Here is a 26,068-nt window from a genome sequence, read left to right on the forward strand (position 1 = left end):
ACAGATTCACAGCAATCCCCACCAAAATACCAATGACATTCTTCACAGTAATAGAAAAAATAATCCTAACATTCATATGGAACAACAAAAGACCTGGAATAGCCAAAGCAATCTTGAGCAAAAAAAAATAAAGCCAGAGGCATTACACTACTTGACTTCAAAATCAACTCAAAATGGATTAAAGACATATATAAGAATCAAAACTATAAAACACCAAAAGAAAACATAGGGGAAACACTTTGGGAAGTAGGACTGGGCAAAGACTTTATGAATAAGACCCCCAACTCACAGGCAACAACAAAAATAAACAAATGGGATTATATCAAACTAAAAAGCTTCTGCACAGCAAAAGAAATGGTTAACAGAGTGAAAAGACAACCTGCAGAATGGGAGAAAATATTCGTAAACTATGCATTTGAAAAGGGATTGATATCCAGAATATACAAGGAACTCAAACAACTTAACAGTAAAAAAAAACAAGTAACCTGACAAAAAAATGGGCAACGGAGCTGAATCATTTCTTTTTTTTTTGTCTTTTTTCCGTGTCCGGCAACGGATCGCAACCCTCAGTGTTGCCCCCGTACCGGACCGGGGACCGGCATTTCTCTGACTTCATTCATATGTACCTTGGTATAGTGTGTAAAGGCTATTTACAAAATTACCAAGGCTATTTACCCGTAGTTACACAAAGTCAATATATCTTATTTTGATTTTCAAAATGCTGTATTTAGTTGAATAGTATTCTCTAACAAACTTTTTATGATTACGATGCCAGTTTTTATGGCATTCCAACAGCTATATGTGCCAATTATGCTTCTATTAATATGTGCTTATTGTGAAATTTGGCTACTACTTCCTTCTGGAAGTTATTTGGAATAGCTACATTGGGAGGTATTCTACTAACCACCATTAAGCCCAATATAATTTAACTCCAGAATTTTCCAGAAGAGTGGAAGTGTCTCAGGCCTGATTAAAGCAAGGTCAAAGAACTAAAGTTTAACCAAAGGAATATGAAACCTCTTGATATATAATTATCATATTTGTTCAATACCATCTACATACAAACAATCACTTGAAACATTTTCTTAGAAATGCATAAAAGCTATTACCTACCTCCTGGGGGCTTATAATCTATAGGAGCATGCTATACACAAAAACTGTTTATTTTCATTGTACAAAGAAATTAACACAGCAACTTTATAATAAAATAATTAAACATATAAGAACAAAAGCATCCATCTATGCAGCTCCTGGTCAAGACTCCCCATGGACTGCTGGAGCCAGTAACATCACTAGTCACTGTATAAAGAAAGACTACATTGTGAAGTAGAGAGAACATTAGCAGAGATGTTGAAGGATCTGTGATTTAATGTAGCATATTTACTTATGATTGTCAAGCTCCAACTTACATACATTTAAAACTATAAGGTATCTTTTGGGACCAAAGAGATAAAGCCTGATTTAGTGCACACTGACTCTACATCCTCTAATAACAGTATTTCTTGAGTGTATACATGATATCAGGCACTATGCCACAGGCATCACATATATCATTATTTAATCTCATAATACAGGGTTTAATTCTCAAAATACATAAATGCGTAATAACTTCGTATAGCATACATTATACGAAGTTATACGATTCGGACCCAGACATAGGGATGGCTGGTTAGCTCACTTGGGTGCTGACAACACCAAGTCAAGGTTAAGATCCCCTTACTGGTCATATTTAAAAAAAAAAAAAAATCTTGATCTAGTTCGTTTTGGCCAGAACCAACATCTTCCAGTAACTTGTCACAATAACACAAAGGGAAAGATATATGTTCTCTAGGTCTTTTAGAACACATGGAGTTGTTCTTTTGGTCACATACATGTGAATCTACAAGAAAAGTGATGTTGTAGACATCAAGGGAATGAATACTGTTCAAAAAGGAATGCCCCACAAATGTTACCATGGTAAAATTGGAGGAGTCTACAGTGTTACCCAGCATGCTGCTGGCATTGTTGTAAATGAACAAGTTAAGGGCAAGATTCTTACCAAGAGAATTAATGTGTGTAGTGAGCGTATTAAGCACTCTAAAAGACAGCTTCCTGAAAAGCATGAAGAAATCAGAAAAAGAAGAAAGCCAAAGAGAAAGGAAGCTGGGTTCAACTGAAGCACTAGCCTGCTTTACCCAGAGAAGCACACTTTGTGAGAACCAATGGCAAGAAACCTGAGCTGCCGGAACCTGTTCCCTATGAATCCGTAGCATAATGGGTGTAAAAAAATAAAAGACCAAGACCACTGTATTGTTTAAAAAAAAAAAAGGGTGAGCTAAACAGGTATCTTTTGGAGGTTAGAGAAAATTAAACCAAATGTGAAAATATGATACCGTGAAGAATGTGAAAATATGATACTGTGAAGAAATAAGGTAGTATAACACATGTAGTACACCATGTGCTACCGCAATCATACTCAGGGGCAACAAATGAAAGCTGAATAAGCAATAGGCTTGATTTAATTCTGGCCAATAGAAAGTGAGTGAATTGTATTGTATTGTAATCATATACATTCTAGTTTCATGCCCTAAGATTTAAAAACAGATTATTTTTAAGACCGTAATTTTGGGGTGAGATCTAGGAACTATAAAATCCACATGTAAAATAAAGGCCTGGGTTTGGATCCCAGTACTGGCCACCTGCCCCGCCAAACGCCCCATCAAAAATAAAATAAATAAAACAAAGGCCTGTAGAATTGTTGGTTTAGAGAAAGAATTGTTTCTTTCCTGTTGAAGAGCTGAAAGCTAGATCTTCATATCCAGGTAGGACTGCATATCACCGCTATTCAAAGTCAAAGAGTTTTAATCCAAGTCTGAGCTTTCAAAGCACTTTTAAACCCTACTTTTAAAAATAGGAGGATAGAACAGTGATGAACTGACAGGTTTTCTTGGTCAGAATTAAGACTAATTAAGTACTGTATTTAAAAATGGGTAATGAGGGCCGGGCCATGGCGCACTCGGGAGAGTGCCACGCTGGGAGCGCAGCGACGCTCCCGCTGCGGGTTCGGATCCTATACAGGAATGGCCGGTGTGCTCACTGGCTGAGCGCGGGGTAGGGGACACCACACCAAGGGTTGCGATCCCCTTACCGGTCACGAAAAAGACAAAAAAAAAAGGGGNCGGTGTGCTCACTGGCTGAGCGCGGGGTAGGCGACACCACACCAAGGGTTGCGATCCCCTTACCGGTCACGAAAAAGACAAAAAAAAAAGGGGGGGTAATGCTTATGGGAGTTGTCTTCACACTAGAGGCAAAAGTGGGAACCAGGCTAGATATTAAAGTTCCACCATTCCAGTTGCCTGTGGGACCGGGCTTCACTTAAGGAGCCCTAAATTAGAATCAGGGATCCTAATGCATCTTCCTTGCTGTGTGGCACCAAACAAGTAAACTCTCTAAACCAGTAAACTAGGAATAATTAACAGTATCTATGTCACAAAATTGTTGCAAGGATTAAATGTATCAGTGCTTAAAAAATGTCCAGCCTAATGTGGGGTGGAGGGAAATAGTTATCTATCATGTTGTCTTTTCAATAAAAATGCAAGTGGAGGGTCCCATTAAAGTGCCTCACAACTAACACTTTAAGTATTGAACCTAAGATTGGTCCATGGAGAAGGAAGAGGAATAAATGGGAAAAGAACAGTGATGATTCCTTAATCTGATTACCTGAACTCCAGAGTTGTCACAGAACAAAACAAAAGGAAAAGAAACAGTCAATGCTAAAAAAGTAAACCCTAAATACAGCTAATGGTGTAGTGGGGTACATTCCTTATCAAATACACTCAGGTAAGTAAAAGTCATTTTCCCAATACTCTTGAATCACACAATAGTACCTAACTACCGTCACAGCTAATCATTCTCATTTCTGGGATTAAAAACAAAAAAACAAAAAACCTCCAAACATCTTTTCAATTGAGACAGCACATGTGAAGGTGATTTCTAAATCGTAACACATAATATATAGGTATTATAATTTTTGCTTCCTTGCCTTTATCATTTCCTCCATTCCACCAATCCAAATTATTTCTTTCAAGGGTTAGCTCAAGACAATTTTCTCATAAACTCAAATGACCTTTCACTTTTACTGAATTAAAATATTGTTATGTAGTCTTCTGCACTTTCTTCACAAATATTTATATAAACCTTATAACTATTCTCCAGTTGTTTCATTATGTACACCTTGTCTTAGACTATATTGAGGCTGGGAATCAGGGTTTTCAATCTGTGTTTTACAAGACCCCAGCTCAGTGTTTAATTTTTGAATGAATGATACCAATATGGTTGAAAATGCAAAAATACAGCTGTAGCTCTTTTTAAAGAATACAGCCTATATTCCTTAATTGGCTCCTGTTGTTAAAGTGCCCCATTACTTATCAACTTTTTTTTTTTTTTTAAAGATTGTACCAGCCTAAAAACTTTTTCTCAGAAAGACTCATCCCATTTCTTATGGTCAGTAAAATTAAGAGAAATCACTCAACCTCAGACGGCCTTTGTTTCCTTATTTGCAAAAATTTTACATATGTTATATAATGTGTTTGCACATTATATAATATAATCTGCTCTAAGTTTCTATGTCTTTGTCAGTCCTACTAAATCATCCTGAACATCCCTGATCTAACGATATACTATTTGTTATTAGAACTGGTCACATATAAAAATTAATATTTATGAAAGACTTTTACGTGTTAATTTCTGTATAGATTCCATAACAGGGAATACAGAAGTATAAAACAATTTCTACTTTCAAGGAAATTACCTTCTAATAAGAAAAGTAAGGCCTGAATAAAGGAAAAGTCAAAAAGATAATCTATATAAGAAATATCACTTGATTAGCACAAGATTAGCTGCCACTTGAATAAAAAGAATGAAAAACGATTGTGTAAGACCCTGCATATTAAATCTGGCTAAGGAAATGAAATCTTTTTCAAGTCAGTGGTTCTCAACCTTTGTTCACTACACTCATGACAAATGATGTTTTACTATTTGTGATTTCTTCCAGGGATTATATCTAGACTTTTGCGGTGTCATCAATATTTTATGAAGAAGCCTCACAATACGAGGGTGCTTCAGAAAGTGTGTGGAAAAAAAGAATTAAAAGATAATATAAAGCTTTCCAAAAACTTTGAAATACCCTCGTACTTTGTCTCTCCATGATTATTATTAAAGCAACCATAAAGATTGCTTACCATGAAACCTGGCAATAGATAATGTGCAATTTCTATATATTAGCTATAACTTCCCCATCCCTTTTCCTTCCATGCACACTCTTATTTATATTAAGGAAAAGAAAATTATATCATCTACAAACCTAAGTGTATTAATGACAACTGAGTTACTTAGGAAACAGCCAGTCTAGATGCTGCTCTTTTAAACCATTACTTAAGGTAGTGGAGACATTAAACTGGGGAGTAGAAGCTGAAGGTGTTGTTTTAGGAGAGTCATTTGGAAAGACAGATTGATAGAAGGGAATGAAGTCAGACAAGCCAATCAAGGGGCTCCTTTAGCCAACCAGGTATGATAAGAAGTCAGGTGGTAAAGATTATGGAAAGGAAGCCACAGATGCAAGACATATCAAAATGGAAAAATTGCTTGGATTTGGTCAGTGTACCAGACATAGGACTACGAAATAGAAAGAGTAAAAGGTAATCCCAAGAACGTAGGATATAAATGAGCAGATGGGATAATAGGAATCAAAGATACAGAGAAATTATGAGGAATAAATTTAGGTTTCAAACTGAAGAAAAGACAAGTTTGATTTCAATAATGTAGTAAATTGTTGTACATTCTATACACAGAATATTATGCATATTTCTGCATTCTTATATGAAAAGATCTCCAAGATTCACTACGAAAAATGAAGATGCAGCTGTAATATGCTTCCTTTCGGGGGAAAAAAAGAGTGGGAGAAAAACAATTATTTTTTTTCCTTTCTTTTTTTAATTTTTAATTTAAAATTAAGAAAAATTTTTTGGTGGCTGGCTGCTATGGGGATTTGAATCCATGACCTTGGGGTTTTAAGTGTTTTTTTTCTTGCATATCCATAAAGTAAGTTTGGAAGAAAATGTATGAAACTAACAATAGTGGCTACTTGGAAAGGTGAAGGAGAATATGGGCAAGTGAAGGACAGAAAGACTTTTCACTAGATAGCTTTTTATATATTTTCTCATTTTTCGGCCATGAGAATGTTCTTATTCAAATAATAAATTTAAAAAGTTCTAACAAAATTTATTTAACAGATCTTCACATTAAAAGTAGTATCACTGAACAGAGTAAAATAGTGAACCTGCATCACTGTTACTGCTCCATAAGTCACAGCTGTCCAATAGATAGAGCCCACCATTATTCCTGCTGCAGCAAATGGACAGGCTTTTGAGATCAGTCTATCTGCAAGATCCAAGACGTAAACAACCGGACCTATAATACAAAGAAAACAAGTAAAGATTCAATGCAAAGTGGATTTTTAAAATGTCTTGTTCAATACTCCTATAGACCTAAAATACTTTCATCAAGTTGGATTTTCTGATACTTCAGAAATAACTGTTATAAATTTGATAGGAACCCAGTTTTGAATAGTTTAGAATTTCTCAGTCATTTGCATGAATAATGAAATATTACTTCCTAAATTCTAGGAAATAGTCTACAAATTTTTATCTTTATTATTGAAACTAAAATTAGAGTCTCAAATACAATCACTTCTTATAAGGGAAACAGTCTTCTTAATTCCATCTCTTAATCAAACTGGCTACTGCAGAGTGAAATGGTCATCTCAGCTTGCTCTTCCCAAACAGTTCCTGGCAACAATGATATTCTTTAGTACTTGGTAAGAATATCATTTCTCTGACTTCATTCATATGTACCTTGGTATAGTGTGTAAAGGCTATTTACAAAATTACCAAGGCTATTTACCCGTAGTTACACAAAGTCAATATATCTTATTTTGATTTTCAAAATGCTGTATTTAGTTGAATAGTATTCTCTAACAAACTTTTTATGATTACGATGCCAGTTTTTATGGCATTCCAACAGCTATATGTGCCAATTATGCTTCTATTAATATGTGCTTATTGTGAAATTTGGCTACTACTTCCTTCTGGAAGTTATTTGGAATAGCTACATTGGGAGGTATTCTACTAACCACCATTAAGCCCAATATAATTTAACTCCAGAATTTTCCAGAAGAGTGGAAGTGTCTCAGGCCTGATTAAAGCAAGGTCAAAGAACTAAAGTTTAACCAAAGGAATATGAAACCTCTTGATATATAATTATCATATTTGTTCAATACCATCTACATACAAACAATCACTTGAAACATTTTCTTAGAAATGCATAAAAGCTATTACCTACCTCCTGGGGGCTTATAATCTATAGGAGCATGCTATACACAAAAACTGTTTATTTTCATTGTACAAAGAAATTAACACAGCAACTTTATAATAAAATAATTAAACATATAAGAACAAAAGCATCCATCTATGCAGCTCCTGGTCAAGACTCCCCATGGACTGCTGGAGCCAGTAACATCACTAGTCACTGTATAAAGAAAGACTACATTGTGAAGTAGAGAGAACATTAGCAGAGATGTTGAAGGATCTGTGATTTAATGTAGCATATTTACTTATGATTGTCAAGCTCCAACTTACATACATTTAAAACTATAAGGTATCTTTTGGGACCAAAGAGATAAAGCCTGATTTAGTGCACACTGACTCTACATCCTCTAATAACAGTATTTCTTGAGTGTATACATGATATCAGGCACTATGCCACAGGCATCACATATATCATTATTTAATCTCATAATACAGGGTTTAATTCTCAAAATACATAAATGTGCTGGGTTAAGTTTATAACTCTCTTAGAAGCACAATAATAATCACCTTAGTGAGTCAACCAAGGTCCCTAAAATGCTGACGCTAGAAGTTAAAGACCATAGGTACATATAAAACCTCAGCACTTCAACTTTCATATTTTCTATCCATAATTCTTTAATCAGAAAATTGAAGCTACAGGATAACATTTACAAACTCTCTCCAGCACATGTACCCTTTACCAGTATTTCACCTATCTGAACTCAATCCCTTCACATGTACACAAATCCCATCTCCTCATCAACTTAAGGCCCCAGCTCTAGCAATTCTCTCCTACATCATTTTTTCCTACTCTCTACTGGATTATTTCCAAACAGACAAACTATTATTTCTTCCACCTTAAAAAAAAAAACAAACTCTTCTCTTGATTCTTCTTGCCACACCACTCCATTTCTCTACTCCCTCTGCAATAAAATTCCCCAAGAATTGTCTCTATCTCTGTCCTTTAATTCTCTCTTGAACCCACTCCACCAAGACTACTGAACAAGGTCACTAACAACTTCCACATAGCTAATTCAAACAGTCTAATCTCATTGTTATTTGGCCTATCAGCTTCTGACACAAATGATCCCTCTTTCTTCCCATTATATAGTTCTTCATTGCAATTCTAGGGTATCACCATATATGTCTTGGTTTCCTTTCTATCTCACCACTCATTTTTCAGTATCCTTTGCTAGTTGCTCCTCTTCTTGATCCCGGTGAGGCTCACTGAGGCATCTCATCTCATCATGCTGCCTATTTGGTTACTTTGCTCTATTTTTCTCTTTATCTAAAACATTTATCCCCTAACATTCTCTAATTTACTTAATTCTGTTTCCACTTACTAGAACAGGGGCTGGGAAACTATGGCCTATGGGCCAAATTCAGCCAGCTGCCTGTTTTTGTAAATAAAGTTTTATTGGAACATGGCCATATGCAAAGTCTAAAATATTTACTATCTGGTTCTTCATAGAAAAGGTTTGCTGACTCCTGCATTATTACATAAGCTCCAAAGGGATAATTATCTTTTTGTTTTGTTCATCGATGTATCAAGTTCCTGTGACACTCAAGTATTCGTTTAATTAAATTCTTTATTTAAGTACTCTATATAGTACTTTATAGTATTCTCTGTTACAGTACTTGGAACTATCTACTGATGGAGTAAAGCTATATAATTCCCTTAAAAAAAATCAAATATTTGGATGAAAACATAATTCCTAAGAAGTAACACATCACTGCAACTTTTATCTATCATGGACACTGACAAACTAGAGATATCTGAATTATTCTTCCTCAGAAGATCTCAGAAATTTCTAACATAATGAATTCAATTTTTGTCCTGAATCACTGGGTGTGACTTCTTCTGTATAAGAAAAAATAAATCTTTATGCTTCCTTTTGGCAATTTTCTACTCATCCCTTGGTGATATGCAAAAGATGTGCCAGATAAAATAAAGATACAGGTTTGCATTTTATAACACCTAATTCTAGTTTTTCTGGCAAAATTCTGTCCTGACTTTTGTCTTAAGTTTACATTGCCTAAATCTCACAAGTCTCTTTCAGATAGACTACTCTAAGATTAGGTTAATATTTAAAAGGAAGGATAAAGGCCTCATGTTAAACATACTATTAAAATAATAAACTATCACCAAGGGGAGGTATTTCTAAGAACTAAAGGTTATCTAGGCAAGCATTTTGGTGAGTAAGAACAATCACTGAAATTTTATGAATGACAGTACCTAAATCATACTCTTCCTATTAGGAAGCTTATGTGCTACTATCCCATGACTTGGGTCATAATCTTAGGAAAATACAACTGTCTCTAGATTCTTCTTATTGTCAAATTACAATACAAAAAGTTATGGGAATTGGGGAAAGGCAAGATCCTACTCCTTGAAAACCTCAATTCCTTTTTTTTTTTTTTAAAAGATGACCGGTAAGGGGATCTCAATCCTTGGCTTTGTGTTGTCAGCACCATGCTCAGCCAGTGAGCCAACCAGCCATCCCTATAGAGGATCCGAACCTGTGGCCTTGGTGTTATCAGCACTGCACTCTCCCAAGTGAGCCACGGGCCGGCCCGAAAACCTCAATTCTAATGGAGAAATACTAGCAAGAATAAATGTACTTCACAAGTTAAATATATTACATAAGGGCATAAAAATCTCAATATTTTAAAAAGGCATTATTGACTTTTTAATGGCTAAGTGGCCACACAACTTACATTTTCAACAGTACTGTATTTACACAATGAATTGAAGAAGTTTTGTATAAATGTAAGTTTTGAAAATCTAGTAATTTAAAGGGCACTAGGAAAGCTTGCAATTAAAAGGAAGTCTATTGTGAATTCTTTTGTACAATAAAGAAGGCTTTTGTAAAGAGAACAACTATACAATAATATTTTGGGTAGATTCAAGTTTTCACATTTCAAATTTGAGTGACATCAAAATGTGAGCTGAGAACTATTGGGGAAACTCATAAGTTTATTCTATTGAAAAAGAAGTAATTGGTTTTATCTGGCAGATACTGCAGAAGTAGACTTGCTGCTGTTGTGATTCAAATTCAAGTCTTATGGCCGGCCCGTGGTTCACTCAGGAGAGTGTGGTGCTAACACCAAGGCCACGGGTTCGGATCCTATATAGGGATGGCTGGTTAGCTCACTGGCTGAGCATGGTGCTGACAACACCAAGCCAAGGGTTGAGATCCCCTTACCGGTCATCTTTAAAAAACAAAACAAAGCAAAACAAAACAAATTCAAGTCTATGAATGCATGGTTGTTAAAGGTACCCTTGGAAGCTAAGAAGTCAATGATTGAAGGGCAGGTAGGTAATACTTAGTGTTCAACATCTGCTGGCAATGCTTACGATAAAATCCAGATCTCCCAGCACCTTTCTGTGGGATAAAAAGGTATCCTTAAAAACACCTAAGACTCGGGGCCAGCCTGTGGCTCACTTGGGAGAGTGCAGTGCTGATAACACCAAGGCCACGGGTTCGGACCCCATATAGGGATGGCCAGTTCGCTCACTGGCTGAGCGTGGTGCTGACAACACCAAGTCAAGGGTTAAGATCCCCTTACCGGTCATCTTTTAAAAAAAAACAAAAAAAAAACACCTAAGACTAATTCTTAAGAAACATAATTTCTACACTTTGTCAGAGTGCTAAAGTTTCTAACAAAGAACTGATTCAATGAGCATATATAGATGCTACACAAGATAACCTTGTATAAGTTCCTGAGAAGATAAAAGCTCCCATGAACTCCAAGGTTTTTATTAAGTGGTCAATGGTTTATAAAAGAAATTTAACAAGCAAAATAAACGGCTTGTAGAGCCACTCTAGTTCCCGGGTTTTCTTTGTTTGCTTTTTGCTTTGCATTGAACTGGTTTTGACCTAGACCCAACTCAAATGCCAACTTGCTATGTTAAAACACCATCCCCTCACTTTCAGAGCCAACCAGAATTGCAGATTCTTGAGGATATCAAGAATCCAACTATATTGTTCTAAACTTCTCTCCCTGCTGCGAATCTTTTTGTTGCACTCTATGTATGGAATGATCTGTCCTTATTTTGATCAAGTCTGTATGAAAACCTAACTTCCCAGTGAAAACTAACCTAACTTGACAGACGTTGAGTAATTTCTCTACCCCACCCTGTACATGTCCCATGAGGCTTCCTTTACATACTACTCCATAAAATACACTTACCCCTTTGCTTGTGCATAATGTTAGTACTTTATGTTCTTGTTCAATGTTTGTTCAGTTGTCTCAATATCCTTTATGTCTGTCCATGTCAGCATCATCTGAGACTGAAAACTCCCAGGGGGCAGGGGCCATGTCTGTTTAACTTGTTTTGTACAGTGCCTAGGATAGAACCATGTACAAATAGGTGCTTAAAAAATGCTTTTTGATGATGATTGGCATCACTCTCAAGGACCCTCTAGGCCACAGCTATCTCAGCAATTAGTACTTGGTAGTATACTGAGGCACTTTGGCCTGTTCTACAGGGCACTGGAATATAATGGCACAGGACCTAGCCGGAGAACTCTGTGGCAAGTATCTGACTTGATCTGTTGTTAAAATGATCTTAAAAAAAAAAAGTTTTAATTATATGGTCCCAAGTCAACAAATGTGAATTTTATTGAAGACATTAAATAATACCATAACAACAACCTGATTAAGAGTTAAAAATATGTGGAAATCCTGAGGGGACAATAAAGAGTTTTAACTTTCTCTAGCATTCACTGCTGTTTTAAACACTAGACTTTGGGAGCTAGGTCTAAGCCTATAACAAGCTTAAGGTAAGTTTCATCTCTGCTTGATTGCTCTGCTTGTAGGCTGACATTTTACTTTTATGTAGAAACATATATTCTACAATCTCAAGCTGTAAGTTACTTTGTGTAACATCAAGAAGTTATCATTAGATTGTAAAGTGAAAATAAGGGATATATTCTTAGACAATTTTATAGATAACCAAACTAATAATAATTAGCCAAAAAGAAAAAAAAAAGCCCAGAAAAAAACAAAAGAAAACCCCAAATAACCCTGAAGAATAAAAGATACAGGGTCAAAGCAAATGAGTACTATATATATACACAAGGGTACTTCAAAAAGTTCGTGGAAAAATAAAATTAAAAGGTAATATGAATCCTTCTATGAACTTTTTGAAGATTCCACGTAAATAGTATATAGTTATATATACTATTATCTATATATCATATTACCATGATTAATAATTAAAGATTATTATAGTAGTTCTTTATGATTACATAGTTTGTGCCAAGGGAATGCTTAAATTTATTTTTACAAGAATAGAATAGCCTATAGATTACTTGTGAGCTACAATGCCAACTACTAAGTACTTATTAAGCACCTATTGTACACACAGTATTTTACTATGCATTAAAATAAATGGACATAACATCTGACAGACTAGCCACTGCCAACAAGGAACCTACAATCTGTTTAGGGACAAACAGTTAATATACGTTAAATAGCTGGAAATCTTTTCAGCGAAATTAACAAATGCATGATAGTATGGTATAAACCATACAGATAAATGTTAAGGAAATTTTAGGTAAAGATTATAGAGAGGGTAAGGATATAAAAAGTTTTTAAAAATTGCTTTATTTATCTATTTATTTATTTTAAATAAATGAATCTTAACGTGGACTTGAAGTCTGTGATGTGAAAAGGGAGGCCAATTCTAAGTGGAGAACAAAATATACTCATATAAGTGAATCAAGGCAAAACCAAACAGGGCATGCTTCAGTCGACCCTTCTAACTGGAAAAGACAGAGTTTGTTGAAAAAATTCTTTAAGGTGTGATGAAATCACCACCACCACCAATTATCATTAATTAATACATAAAAACAGCTGGCAGCACTAATTATGCACATATTAACATATGCCAGATAACTGTATAACAAATTTTTTTTCTTTAAAAGATACCTATATTTTTCAAAATTTTCATGATGAATATATAATTATTTTTATTAATAAGAAAAACTGCATTTTAGAGAATAACAAATGGTTATAAAATTCAGGTACCCATAACCCTAACAAAGTCAACCTGACGTTACTGTTTACCTTTTCCCATTATATGAGAAGATAGTGTGCACCCAGAAAGCTTCACACTGCTGAAAGATATTTCTTAAAACTAATCTATTTTTAAATCTTAGGGAGTGAGACCAGATGTGATCTAGCAGTAAACACGAGAAATCCTTATTTTGAAGGTATCCTAGTCATTTGCCTCATGAGAGGGTAGACATATAAGGGCTAAAGAATACCTAATGAGTTCTCTACCTATAAACTATTTTTTTTTTTTTTTTAAAGATGACCAGTAAGGGGATCTTAACCCGTGACTTGGTGTTGTCAGCACCACGCTCACCCAGTGAGCAAACTGGCCATCCCTATATGGGATCCGAACCCGTGGCCTTGGTGTTATCAGCACCGCACTCTCCCGAGTGAGCCACAGGCTGGCCCTCTAACTATAAACTTTGACAACAAAGAGAATTCAAAGATTAAATCACTATGAAATAGATTTATGTTTTTAAATTCTTTCTTTATTTTGATCATACATAGGAACTTAGAAAGCAAAGTAACCTCTAACTATAAACTTTGACAACAAAGAGAATTCAAAGATTAAATCACTATGAAATAGGATTTATGTTTTTAAATTCTTTCTTTATTTTGATCATACATAGGAACTTAGAAAGCAAAGTAAAAATAAATGTTTCTCTGAAGGCCTAGTATAAATATTAATAGAAATTCTTATTAATATAAGGAGGTACTTGAATTTTCAAGTCTGTATTTGGTTCTCAGGTAGTAAAATAAGCCAACAATATATTTTATGACAGAAGAAGAAAAGAAACAGGTTTTATTTGTGTGAGTGATAGAGGGCCATGTGATTAAGAAGAAAACAATGCAGATCTATTTTTAGGGAGTAACAGATAGCTTGGAATACAATAATCAAAAATGTAAAATCCCCATAAAATTGAAGCCATGAAAAAAATTTCTTTTACGTTTGCGGAAAATATATTTAATATTTACCTTATAGTAGCCTTTTTAAATCTACAGCATTCTTACTTACTTTAAAATGGGTTAACTACTTCGTTTATAAAAAAATATAAATTAAAATTACAATGAGATTATCTTTTCTTTCCTAACGGATGGGCTAAAATCTTAATTCACCAACACATTCTACTGGCAAGGCGGGAGGAAATAGGCATGCTCGTATATTGCAGCTGGGTATTCAAATGGTACAGCACCTATGCAGGGGAATTTGGCAAATATCTAGCAAAATTCTATGTGCAATTCACCCTTTGACTCAGTAATCTCTTTCTGGTTCACCTTTACCCAAATATTCTATGCCAATAAATGCAGAAAGAATGAAAGAATTAGAATGTCATTGTTTTGTTTTACCTAATGAAATAATGGATCTAGAGGCAATGCCGGATAAATTATAAATCTCTGCTAAAATCATTAGTGGAAGCAAATAGAAAACTTTACTGGATACATCAGGCTGATAACACCTGTATCCACTGATCAGTCTTATAAAAAGACAAATATACGTCTCATGTTGTACACAATAAGCACACAGACCCATCTATTAAATTCTCTTGCAAAAAAAATCATACAGTGACCTCACCAAAGAGATCTAAACATCAGTTTTACATGAAATGAAAGGGAGCTAAGCACTCTAGGTGTGAACAGTAACAAATCCATAAAAAAATGTGATATTTTATCATGACAAATAAAATGAAAATGTCTAATTTAATTCTAATCGGAGTTCTAGCAGGTAAGAATTTAGAGAATAGGGAAGAAGCAATATTTGAAGGAAATAAGGCATGAAACTTAAAAACTAGTACAGAGGACAACAGTGTGTGGGAGAAAAATACTTCAGAAGATGGTACAGAAAAGGGAAGAAAGAGAGGAAAAAGTAGGACAAATATAATACACAAAATCTGATGGAAAAAGTTCAATCATATCAGTATAAACAATAAATGTAGAAAACCCAGATGAACTGAAAATAAAAGTATGAGAAGAGATAAACAGGTCAAATGCAACAACATCATCAAAAAGTTGGCATAGAGGGGTTAAAAAAAAAGTAACTTTACAGAAGAGAAATCTCATGATCACTGTATCAGCCAAATGATCAAGGTCAATATCACCAGTGACACCTTTGATATGATGTGATGAAAATGGCACTTCACCTCTGTGGTCTTCCTCCCCAAAACTCATAACCCCAAATAGATAATGAAAAAAATATGAGACAAATCCTAATTGAGGGACATTCTATAAAACACCTGATCAGTACTCCCCATAGCTGTCAAGATCATCAAAAACAAGGAAAGTCTGAGAAACTGTCATAGCCAAGAGGAGTATAAGGAGACATGACTAAATGTAATGTGGTATCTTTGATGGAACTCTAGAACAGAATAAAGACATTAGGTAAAAACTAAGGAAATCTGAATGAAGTATGAATTTTGATTAATAGTAAGGTACTTGATGGAGTTTGGATGTGTTGTCCCCTCCAAAACTCATGTGGAAATTTGATCCCCAATGTGGCAGTGTTGGAAACTGATTGAGTCATGGGAGTGGATCCCTCATGAAGGGGTGGGGAAGTAATGAGAGAGTTCTCGCTCTATTAGTTCCTGCGAAAGCAAGTTGTTTAAAAAGACCCTGACACCTTGCATTCTCTCTCTTGCTTCCTCTCGCCATGTGATCTGCTTGTACCCGCTGGCTGCCTGCCACTTTCCGCCATGAGAAGCCTGAGGCCCGTGCCAGATGCAGCTGTCCCAGAATCGTAAGCCAAATAAACCTCTTTTCCATATAAATTACCCAGTCTTAGGTAATTCTGTTAGAGCAACACAAAACGGACTAATATAATACTAGTTCATTAATTATAACAAATGCACCAGACTCCCCTTCACAATCGTGTGAACCAATTCCCTTAATAAATCCCCTCTCGCATATTTATAAACATATCCCATTGGTTCGGTCTTTCTGGAGAACCCTGACTAATACTGATTTTGGTACCAGGAGTAGTTCTAGAGAAACAAAACCTTAAAGATGAATTTCTTCAATTGGTTTCAGAGCTTTAGACTTAAAAAAGCTAACAGGTCAACTTCTTTTTTTTTTTTTTTTTTCCTTTTTTTGACCGGTAAGGGATCGCAACCCTTGGCTTGGTGTCGCCCGCACCACGCTCAGCCAGCGAGCACACCGGCCATCCCTATTAGGAGCCGAACCCGCAGTGAGAGCGCCGCACTCTCCCGAGTGCGCCACGGGGTCAGCCCAGCTCAACTTCTAATAATACAGACAGCACTGACAGCCCATGGTGTGAACTGTTTAAAGAGATATGCCAAATAAATCCATTTGATATTCCTGATTCACCAGTTGTAAAAGGCAAGGGATTCAGTGACTCTATACGTAATACTTTTGAATATTTATGGAAATCCAAGGAATATAATGACATTGGTTAGTTGCTCCTAGCATCACTGGACAAAGTGAGGAAAGAAAAGGAAGAGCTCAGGAATGTGAATTCTCAGTTCAAGCTCAGCATAGATGACCTAAAAGTTTCTAGTTATGCTCTACAGATGTGCGCTTATATAATGACTCATGGACTAGCCAATGGTTTGGCCAGATGGTCAGGGACTTGGAAGGAACAAGATTGGAAAATTGGTGAGGGGCTGGCCCTGTGGCTCACTCGGGAGAGTACGGTGCTGGGAGAGCCAAGGCCACGAGTTCGGATCCTATATAGGGATGGCCGGTGCGCTCACTGGCTGAGCATGATGCGGACCACACCGTGCTGAGGGTTGCGATCCCCTTACTGGTCAAAAAAAAGAAAATTGATGAGAAGGAAATTCAGGGAAGAGGTATGTGGATAGACCTCTCTGAGTGGGCAAAGGATGTGAAGATATGAATTGTTCCATGTGAATGCCCACCAAAAGGTGACCTCAGCAGAGGACTTTAATAACTAGGTGGATAGGATGGAAGGTATACCAACGTTGACCACATGACCAGTCAGAGAAAGAGGGACTGTAATTGTCCTCCCTATTAAGAATATCTCTACGTACATATACTGTACACATATTAAGAAATTATCTTTGTTTTGTTCCTCTTATTCTTTATCATGTACCATGAGACTTACTGACTTTTATCAGTATTTAAATATTGTTAACTTTACACTATAGTATTTGCATTTAAGTTATGGGATATCAGGAGAAGAGTAAATATCATCTAAGGACTTTACCTTCTCTTCTGGGAAAGGGATTAACATGTTTTTGCTTGTATGCTGGACAGGCAGATTTTTTTTTTTTTCCTTTTTGTCTTTTTCCTGTCCGGCAACGGATCGCAACCCTCAGTGTCGCGCCCGTACCGGACCGGGACCGGCAATGGGATCGCAACCCTCGGTGCTACGGCCGCACCTCGCTCAGCCAGTGAGCGGGAACCGGTCTGCATGTGGGATCCGAACCCTCGGCGGGAGCGCCACCACGCTCCCAAGCGGCACACTGTAGCAGTGCACCACCGGGCCAGCCCTACGGAACTATTATGTCATTGTCCCACTTGAACATTAGGTATGGCTTAAGGAGACAAGTATGGACACCAAGTTGACAAAGGGCATACGTGTGATGGTTAATTCTAGTCAACTTGATTAGATTAAGGAACATTGAGAAACCTGGTAAAGCTATCTTTTTAGATGTGCCCACGAGGGTGTTTCCAGAAGAGATTAGCATGAGAACCTGAGTGGACTGGGCGGGAAAGATCCACCCTCAATATGGGCGGCAACCATCCAATCTGCTGGGGACCAGAGAGAACAAAAATGAAGAAAAAAGATGAAACTCTCTATCAGCTGGAGTTGGGATATACTCTGCTCTCCTGTTCATGGACACTAGAACTTGAGAGACTTCAGCACACGAAGAACATCATAGGCTTCCCTGATTCTGAGACCTTAGGACTTGGACTGAGCCACTCCGGCATCCAGTTTGCAGGCAGCCTATTGTGGGACTCCTCTTCACAATCCTATTGTGTGAACTAATTCCCCTCTCATATATTTATAACATATCCTATTGATTCCATCTCTCTGGCTAATACAGTACTCCTCAAAGCTGTCAAGGTCATCAAAAACAAGGAAAGCCTGAGAAACTGTCACAACTAAGAGGAGCGTTAAGGAAACATGACTAAATATAATGTATCTTGGTTGGAATCCTGTAACAAAATAAAGATATTAGGTAAAAACTAAGGATATCTAAATAAAGTATGAACTTTAGTTAATATATAATAATGTACTGATATTAGTTCATTAATTATAACAAATGCACCATACTAATTAATATGTTAATATTAGAGGAAACTGGATGTGGAATATATGGGAACTCTCTGTACTATCTTTGCAATTTTTCTGTAAATCAAAAATTATTCCAAATAAAAAATTGATTTTAAAAAAGTTGGTGTAGCTATGTTATCACTTTACTCTCATGTCCATATTATACACAAGTTTAAAACAAAAAAGCATTATTATGGGTAAAATAGTTATTACTTAATACTCACTGGGATATTTTATTTCTAAATCTGGGTGGTACATAAATGGGTGATGGCTTATTAGTCTTTATTCCTCATATGTAATTATGATATATTCCTTTTCCACAAATGAAATACTTCACAATAAAAGAGAAAAAAAAAAAAAACCTCAATGAGTATTCTGCTGAGCTTTGATCAATGCTAAGGCAGCAGATATAATTCTGTACATTGATAGCAGCATGTTGGCAAAAGCAATAGGAAAGTGGGTACTCCAATACATTGTTGGAGATTAAACAGGAAAAATCTCTACAAAAGCCAATTTGATGATATCTATCAATGTTATAAACGCACATACCTACGACTCAGCAATTCCACTTCTAGTCATTTATCTTAAAGGCGTATTTGCACAAGTACATAAAATTATTTCACACAAAGTTGTTTACAACAGCACTGTTTATAATAGTAAGACTGGAAACAGCCTACATGTCCACCAATAGGAGACTGGTTGTATAAATAACCATCCATCTATGTATAAACAATGGAATGCTACACAGCTATATATTTTTAAAAAGTTCTTTATATGCTACTATGAGATGGTATCTATAATATATTGCTAAGAAAACCTAGTCTAGAATATATCTACATATATCCTAATTGTGCCGGACATTTTTTTTTTTTCCTTTTTGTCTTTTTTCATGACTGGCAACGGATCGCAACCCTCAGTGTGGACATTTTTTTTTTTTTTCCTTTTTGTCTTTTTTCATGACCGGCAACGGATCGCAACCCTCAGTGTCGCGCCCGTACCGGACCCGGACCGGCAACAGGATCGCAACCCTCGGTGTTGCACCCGCACCTCGCTCAGCCAGCGAGCGGGAACCGGTCTGTATGTGGGATCCGAACCCTCGGCGGGAGCGCCGCTGCGCTCCCAAGCGGTGCCCTGTAGCAGTGCGCTACCGGGCCCGCCCCAGACATTTTGTTTCCATCTCCAAGTGTACTCCTTATCTTTTTCTACCCTGCTCTGTGCACTGGGAGACTGACCAAACAATTCGCATCTTCTAGGCAACCTTGCCCTCTAGCTTCTGATGTGTTCAAATGAGAGGAGTGGCCAGAAAAATCAGAGGGTAATAAAAATAAGGGAGTTCTCCTCTGGTTGCTCACTGTAGGCAGTTTGCATTTCTCCATCTAAGGCCACAGGTCCTCTCTCCCTCTGCTATAGCTCCCGTTAACAGCTCCCTTCTCATGTATTTTCAGGCCTAGGAGTGGTAATGGGTTCCCACAGTTGTCAATACTTAGGTAGCTCCTTATCCCTTGTTTCCCTTAACTCTACCCTCACGTTTGTGGATTTTGTGTGTGTGTGTACAGATGAGAAGGAAAGAGAGAATAAGAGACAGAAAGAGAAGAAAAAAAGAAACACCCTGGAATGAAACACCAGAAATTTATAACAATGGTTGCCTCCGGATAAGGAACCTTTTTTGGCACCATGACCGGCAGACATGGAAGAAAGACTTTGCACTGAATACCCTACTGTATCTAGTATCTTTGAATTTTTGACCATGTCAACGTATTACCTGGGGGAAATTATATAAAGCAAAATTAACATTAAAAGAGATAAAAAAAAAAACCTGCTTATGAGATATTGCAGTTGTTGCATCTTCTCTTTCATGTATTTGCTGTTCCTTTCCATTTCGAGCAGAGAAAATATTGAGAGAAGAAAGAGAGTAGAGCATTTGTTAGTGAAAGCACCTAGCCATCATTTTGCTTTTTGGCTATATTTCTTTTTCAATTCCAGTAGCTTCAACTCACAGAAAATCTGTGTTATTTACACATCATATGTTTAATTTTTTTTTTTTTTTTGGCGGCTAGCCAGTACGGGGATCCAAACCTGTGACCCTGGTGTTATAAGGCACCACTCTAACCAACTGAGCTAACCAGCCAGCCCTATTAACAGTTCCTCAAATTCATTCAAATCTACATTATCCCTATTAGTTCTAATGGCATTTGAAACTACTTCTTATTCATGTAGCCTGGGAGCTGAAACACTGACTGACATTAACAAGAAATTGAGCAATTTATAATTCTGGCTCCTCCAGTTATTTGCTGGAAGGGCAATATCTACTGTATAGAGCGTCTGAGAAGCTTAAACAATACAGGCAAAGTGACCAACAAAGTGCCTGGCATATAGTAGGGGCCTATTAGCAAATGGTAACTATTGATATCACCATTAATGTTATTAATAAAATAATATTGTAGGGCTGGCTGGTTAGCTTAGTTGGTTAGAGAGTGGTGCTGTAATGCCAAGGTCAAGGGTTCAAATCACTGTACCAGCCAGCTGCCCCCCCAAAATAAAAAAAATAAGAAAAGGGGCTAGCTGGTTAGCTCACTTGGTTAGAGCACAGTGTCATAACACTAAGGTCAAGGGTTCGGATCCCTTGTACCACCCAGTTGTCAGGGGAAAAAAAAAATAAGGAAGATCAACAGAATGAGCAAACATGCTACAAACTAGAAAAGATTTGCAGGGCCGGCCCCGTGGCTCACTCAGGAGAGTGCGGTGCGCTGGTAGCGCTGAGGCCGCGGGTTCGGATCCTATATAGGGATGGCCAGTGCACTCACTGGCTGAGCATGGTGCGGACAACACCAAGCCAAGGGTTACGATCCCCTTACCAGTCAAAAAAAAAAAAAAAAGATTTGCAAAAGAGTTATCTGATAAAGGACTGTTATCCAAAGAACTCTTAAAAGTCATCAATAAGAAAACTGTCACCTCAATTTAAAAACTGAGCAAAAGACTTGGGTACCTCACCAAAGAAGATATACAGATGGTAAACAATCATGTGAAAAGATGCTCATCATTACATGTCATTAGAGAATTGCAAATTAAAACAATGAGATACCACTACATACCTATTAGAGTGGCCAAAATCCAAAACACTGGCAACACCAAAAGCTGACAATGATGTGGAGTAACAGGAACTCTCATTCATCATCAGTGGGAGTGCAAAATGGTACATGGTACAGCCACTTTAGAAGATAGTTTTAAAGTTTCTTACAAAACTTATCATACAATCCAGCAATCATGCTCCTTGGTATTTACCTAAATGAGTTGAAAACTTATGTCCACACAAAATCTTGCACATGAATGTTTACAGCAGCTTTGTTCATAACTGCCAAAACTTGGAAGCAACAAAGATGTCCTTCACTAGGTGAATGAATATATAAACTGTGGTACATCCAAACTATGGAATATTATTCAGCAGGAAAAAAGAAATGAGCTATCAAGCCACAAAAAGACATGGAGAAAACTTAAATGCATATTATTGAGTGAAAGAAGCCAATCTGAAAAGTCTACATACTGAATGATTCCAACTATATGGCATTCTGGGGAAAAAAAAACTATGGAAACGGTAAAAAGACGAGTGGTGGCCCGGGGTTGGGGGAGGGAGGGATGAAGAGATGGAGCACAGAGGATTTTTAGGGCAGTAAAACTATTCTGTATGCTGCAATAATGGTGGATACATTTCATTATATATTTGTCAAAACCCACAGAATGTAGAACACCAAGAGTAAACCCTAATGTAAACTATGGACTTTGGGTGGTAATGATGTGTCACTGCAGGTTCATCAATTATAACAAATGTATCACTGGCATAGGATGTTCACAGTGGGGGGGGCTATGTGTGTGTACGGCAGGGGGTTATATGGAGACTGTACTTTCTGCTCAACTTTGCTGTGAAATGCTCTAAAAAGTAAAGTCTATTTTTTTTTTTTGGTTTTTTGTTTTTTGAACTGATTGAAGTTTTAATAATTTTTAAAACGTAGGGTTTTTTTTTTTTTTTTTAAAAGATGACCGGTAAGGGGATCTTAACCCTTGACTTGGTGTTGTCAGCACCACACTCAGATAAAAGCCTACGTTTTAGGGCCGGCCCGTGGCTCACTCGGGAGAGTGCGGTGCTGATAACACCAAGGCGCTGAGTGTGGTGCTGACAACACCAAGTCAAGGGTATAAAAGCCTACGTTTTAGGGCCGGCCCGTGGCTCACTCGGGAGAGTGCGGTGCTGATAACACCAAGGCGCTGAGTGTGGTGCTGACAACACCAAGTCAAGGGTGGCCTTGGTGTTATCAGCACCGCACTCTCCCGAGTGAGCCACGGGCCGGCCCTAAAACGTAGGCTTTTATGAAAGCAGGAAACAGAGCAGGAAGTCCAAGCAATTAACCAGGATTTGAGAGATGAAGAAGTAAGTGAAAACCAGGAGGCACGTCCTTGCCCAGGACCAGGACCCTGGGACTTCGCTGCGATTTCCTCTAGTTTTGGAGGTTTCCAGTTTCCAGTCCTCTTCCATCCTGATGCTGAGCAGGATGCTTGTGAATTATGTGAGGCACTTATCACACATACAGATTCCTGGGCTGAGAGTCTGATGAACAGACCTGAGGCCCAACCCAGGATTTTGTTTGTCTGTTGTTTATTTGTTAATTTCCAGGTAACCCAGGTAACACAGCTGGGTTTAGGCTAGTCTCCAAAATTCAGTCTTGCTGTTTTTCTTTCTGTATAGTTTTGGAGGCTGGGAAGTCCACAGTCAGGGGGGCACATTTGGTGAGGGCTTTCTTCTGAGGGAGAACTGGAGAACTCTCTACAGGGTCCTGTGGCAACCAGGATGTCACATGGCAAGAATGGGCTGAGCAAGAAAGAGCTAAGCTTCTCACTTGCTCTCCTTGCAAAGCCATCAGAAGCACGCCCATTACTCCATAAATAGATCAATCCATTCACAAGGGCACAGTCCTCATAATCTAATCACAGTTCTGGAGGCTGGGAAGTCCAAGACTGAGGCACAAGCAGATGTGTTGTGTCTGGTAAGGACTACATTCCTGGTTTGCAGATGGCCACTTTCTCATTGTATCCTCAGTTTCTGAGGCTGGGAAGTCCAAAGTCCATCTGGTGGTGGCAACAATGACCCAGGAATCTCACATTGCAAGATTGTGGAAGCAGAGAGAGCTGAGAGAGCCAAAAGTAAAGTCTATTTAAAAATAACAAAAAAAAAGAAAAAAAAAAACAGGGCTGGCCCATGGCTCACTCGGGAGAGTGTGGTGCTGATAACACCAAGGCCGCGGGTTCGGATCCTATATGGGGATGGCCGGTTGGCTCACTGGCTGAGCATGGTGCTGTCGACACCAAGCCAAGGGTTAAGATCCCCTTACTGGTCATCTTCAAAATAAATAAATAAATAAATAAAAATAACACACACACACAAAAAGATCTCAAATCAACAACCTAGTCTTCCACCTTAAGAAACTAGAAAAAGAAAAGCTTACTAAACCAAACCAAGCAGAAGGAAGGAAATAATGAGGACAAGAGTGGGAGAAAATGAAATAGAGAATGTAAAGAAGGAAAAACAAATTCAGTAAAACCAAAAGTTCACTGATTCATTCTTGGGTGGGGGGAGGGGGGATCAACAAAATTGACAAAACTTTAGCTAGACTGACCAAGAAAAAAAAGAGAGGATTCAAATTACTAAAATCATAAGTGAAAGACGGGACATTACTGCCAATCTTACAGAAATAAAAAATTATGAAGAAATACTATTGGGGGCGTGTAATCCAGCAGCCCGGCTGAGTGAGCGCAAAGCAGGGAGATGTCTAGCAGGGGAGGCGGAAGCTCCGCAGAGACCACACGCCCTGCGGTGCCGGCACGTGACCCAGCAGGTAGGCCTCACCGCGGCCACCCGCCTCCATCCCCAACCCAGCCAAGTGCATGCTGACCAGAGAGGTGGCTCCCAGAGAGGCCCAAGACCTGAGGCAACCACACACACAAGGCACTAGTGGCCAACTGAGCAGACACTGAGGTAGCCATACCAAATTGGCAGCCCTAGCAGCATCCTAGCCAGACAATAGTGTCAAACCAGTGGACTGTGAATCCCCCTGCCACAGTGACTAAACACCATAGGAAAGATACCAGAAATATGAAAAATCAAGAAAGTACGCCACCAAAGGGTAATAACTCTCAAGCTCTACATCCTATAGAACAAGAAGCCCTTGAAATGTCTGACAAAGAATTTCGAGTGATAATTCTAAGGAAACTGAATGAGATACAAGAAAACTCAGCTAGACAACATGATAAAACAAGGAAAAGTATGCAGGATCTGAAAGAAGAAATGTACAAGAAAATCAATACCCTGAAAAAGAATGTAGCAGAGCTTGCCGAGCTGAAGAATTCATTCAACAAAATAAAAAACACAACAGAGAGTTTAACCAGCAGGCTTGCAGAAGTAGAAGACAGAACTTCTGACCTCGAAGATGGGCTGTTTGAAATAACAGACAAAAAAAAAAAAAAAGAATTAAAGCATTGAAGAAAATCTAAGAGAGATGTCAGAAAACCTTAAGCGCTCAAATATCTGAGTCATGGGTATTCCAGAAGGGGAGGAAAAAGGAGATTACATTGACAACATATTCAACAAAATAGTGGCAGAAAACTTCCCAGTTATTGGAAAAGACACAGATCTTCAGATTCAGGAAGCTCAAAGATCCCCAAACGTATTCAACCCAAAAAGGTCTACTCCAAGACATGTTATAGTCAAATTGGCAAAACTCAAAGACAAAGAGAGAATCTTAAAAGCTGCAAGAGAGAAGAGTCAAATCACCTATAAGGGAGCCCCAATCAGACTAACATCAGACTTTCATCACGAATCCTAAAAGTCAGAAAGGAATGGGATGATGTATTCAAAATACTAAAAGACAGAGATTGCCAGCCAAGAACACTCTACCCTGCAAGGCTATCCTTCTGAAACGAAGGGCAAATAGTACATTTCTCAGACAAACAAAAACTGCGGGAGTTCACTACCACACAACCACCCTTACAAGAAATTCTCAAGGGAGTACTCGGTTTGGTAGCTGAAAAACAACTACCACTGCCATAAAAACCCAAGAAAAATCAAAACCCACTAGTACAATAAAAATGGCATCCACGAAGAGAAAACAAACAAACAAAAAGGCTATCTACAACCCAAGGAACCAACTAATACAGAAAAAAAACAGTAAATCAGAAAGAAAGGAACAAAAGATACTTAAGACATCCAAACAAAAATCAATAAAATGCTAGGATTAAAACAGCACATTTCAATAACAACTCTTAATGTAAAAGACTTAAATTCCCCAATCAAAAGACACAAACTGGCTGACTGGATTAAAAAAGA

The 26,068-nt window shown here is 37.6% G+C and overlaps 1 protein-coding gene across 1 annotated transcript in view; it reads right to left on the bottom strand.

Annotated features, from left to right (window-relative positions):
- Nucleotides 1–26,068, bottom strand: part of MARCH5 (membrane-associated ring finger (C3HC4) 5) — a 63,139-nt gene that overhangs the window by 10,988 nt on the left and 26,083 nt on the right. The window contains exon 3 of the mRNA XM_008581601.1: nucleotides 6,317–6,447. Coding sequence (XP_008579823.1) covers nucleotides 6,317–6,447 — 131 coding nt within the window. The remainder of the gene's footprint in view (nucleotides 1–6,316; nucleotides 6,448–26,068) is intronic.

The sequence above is a fragment of the Galeopterus variegatus genome, unplaced genomic scaffold (assembly GCF_000696425.1).
Source record: "Galeopterus variegatus unplaced genomic scaffold, G_variegatus-3.0.2 Scaffold2402, whole genome shotgun sequence".
In the NCBI taxonomy this organism is placed as follows: domain Eukaryota; kingdom Metazoa; phylum Chordata; class Mammalia; order Dermoptera; family Cynocephalidae; genus Galeopterus; species Galeopterus variegatus.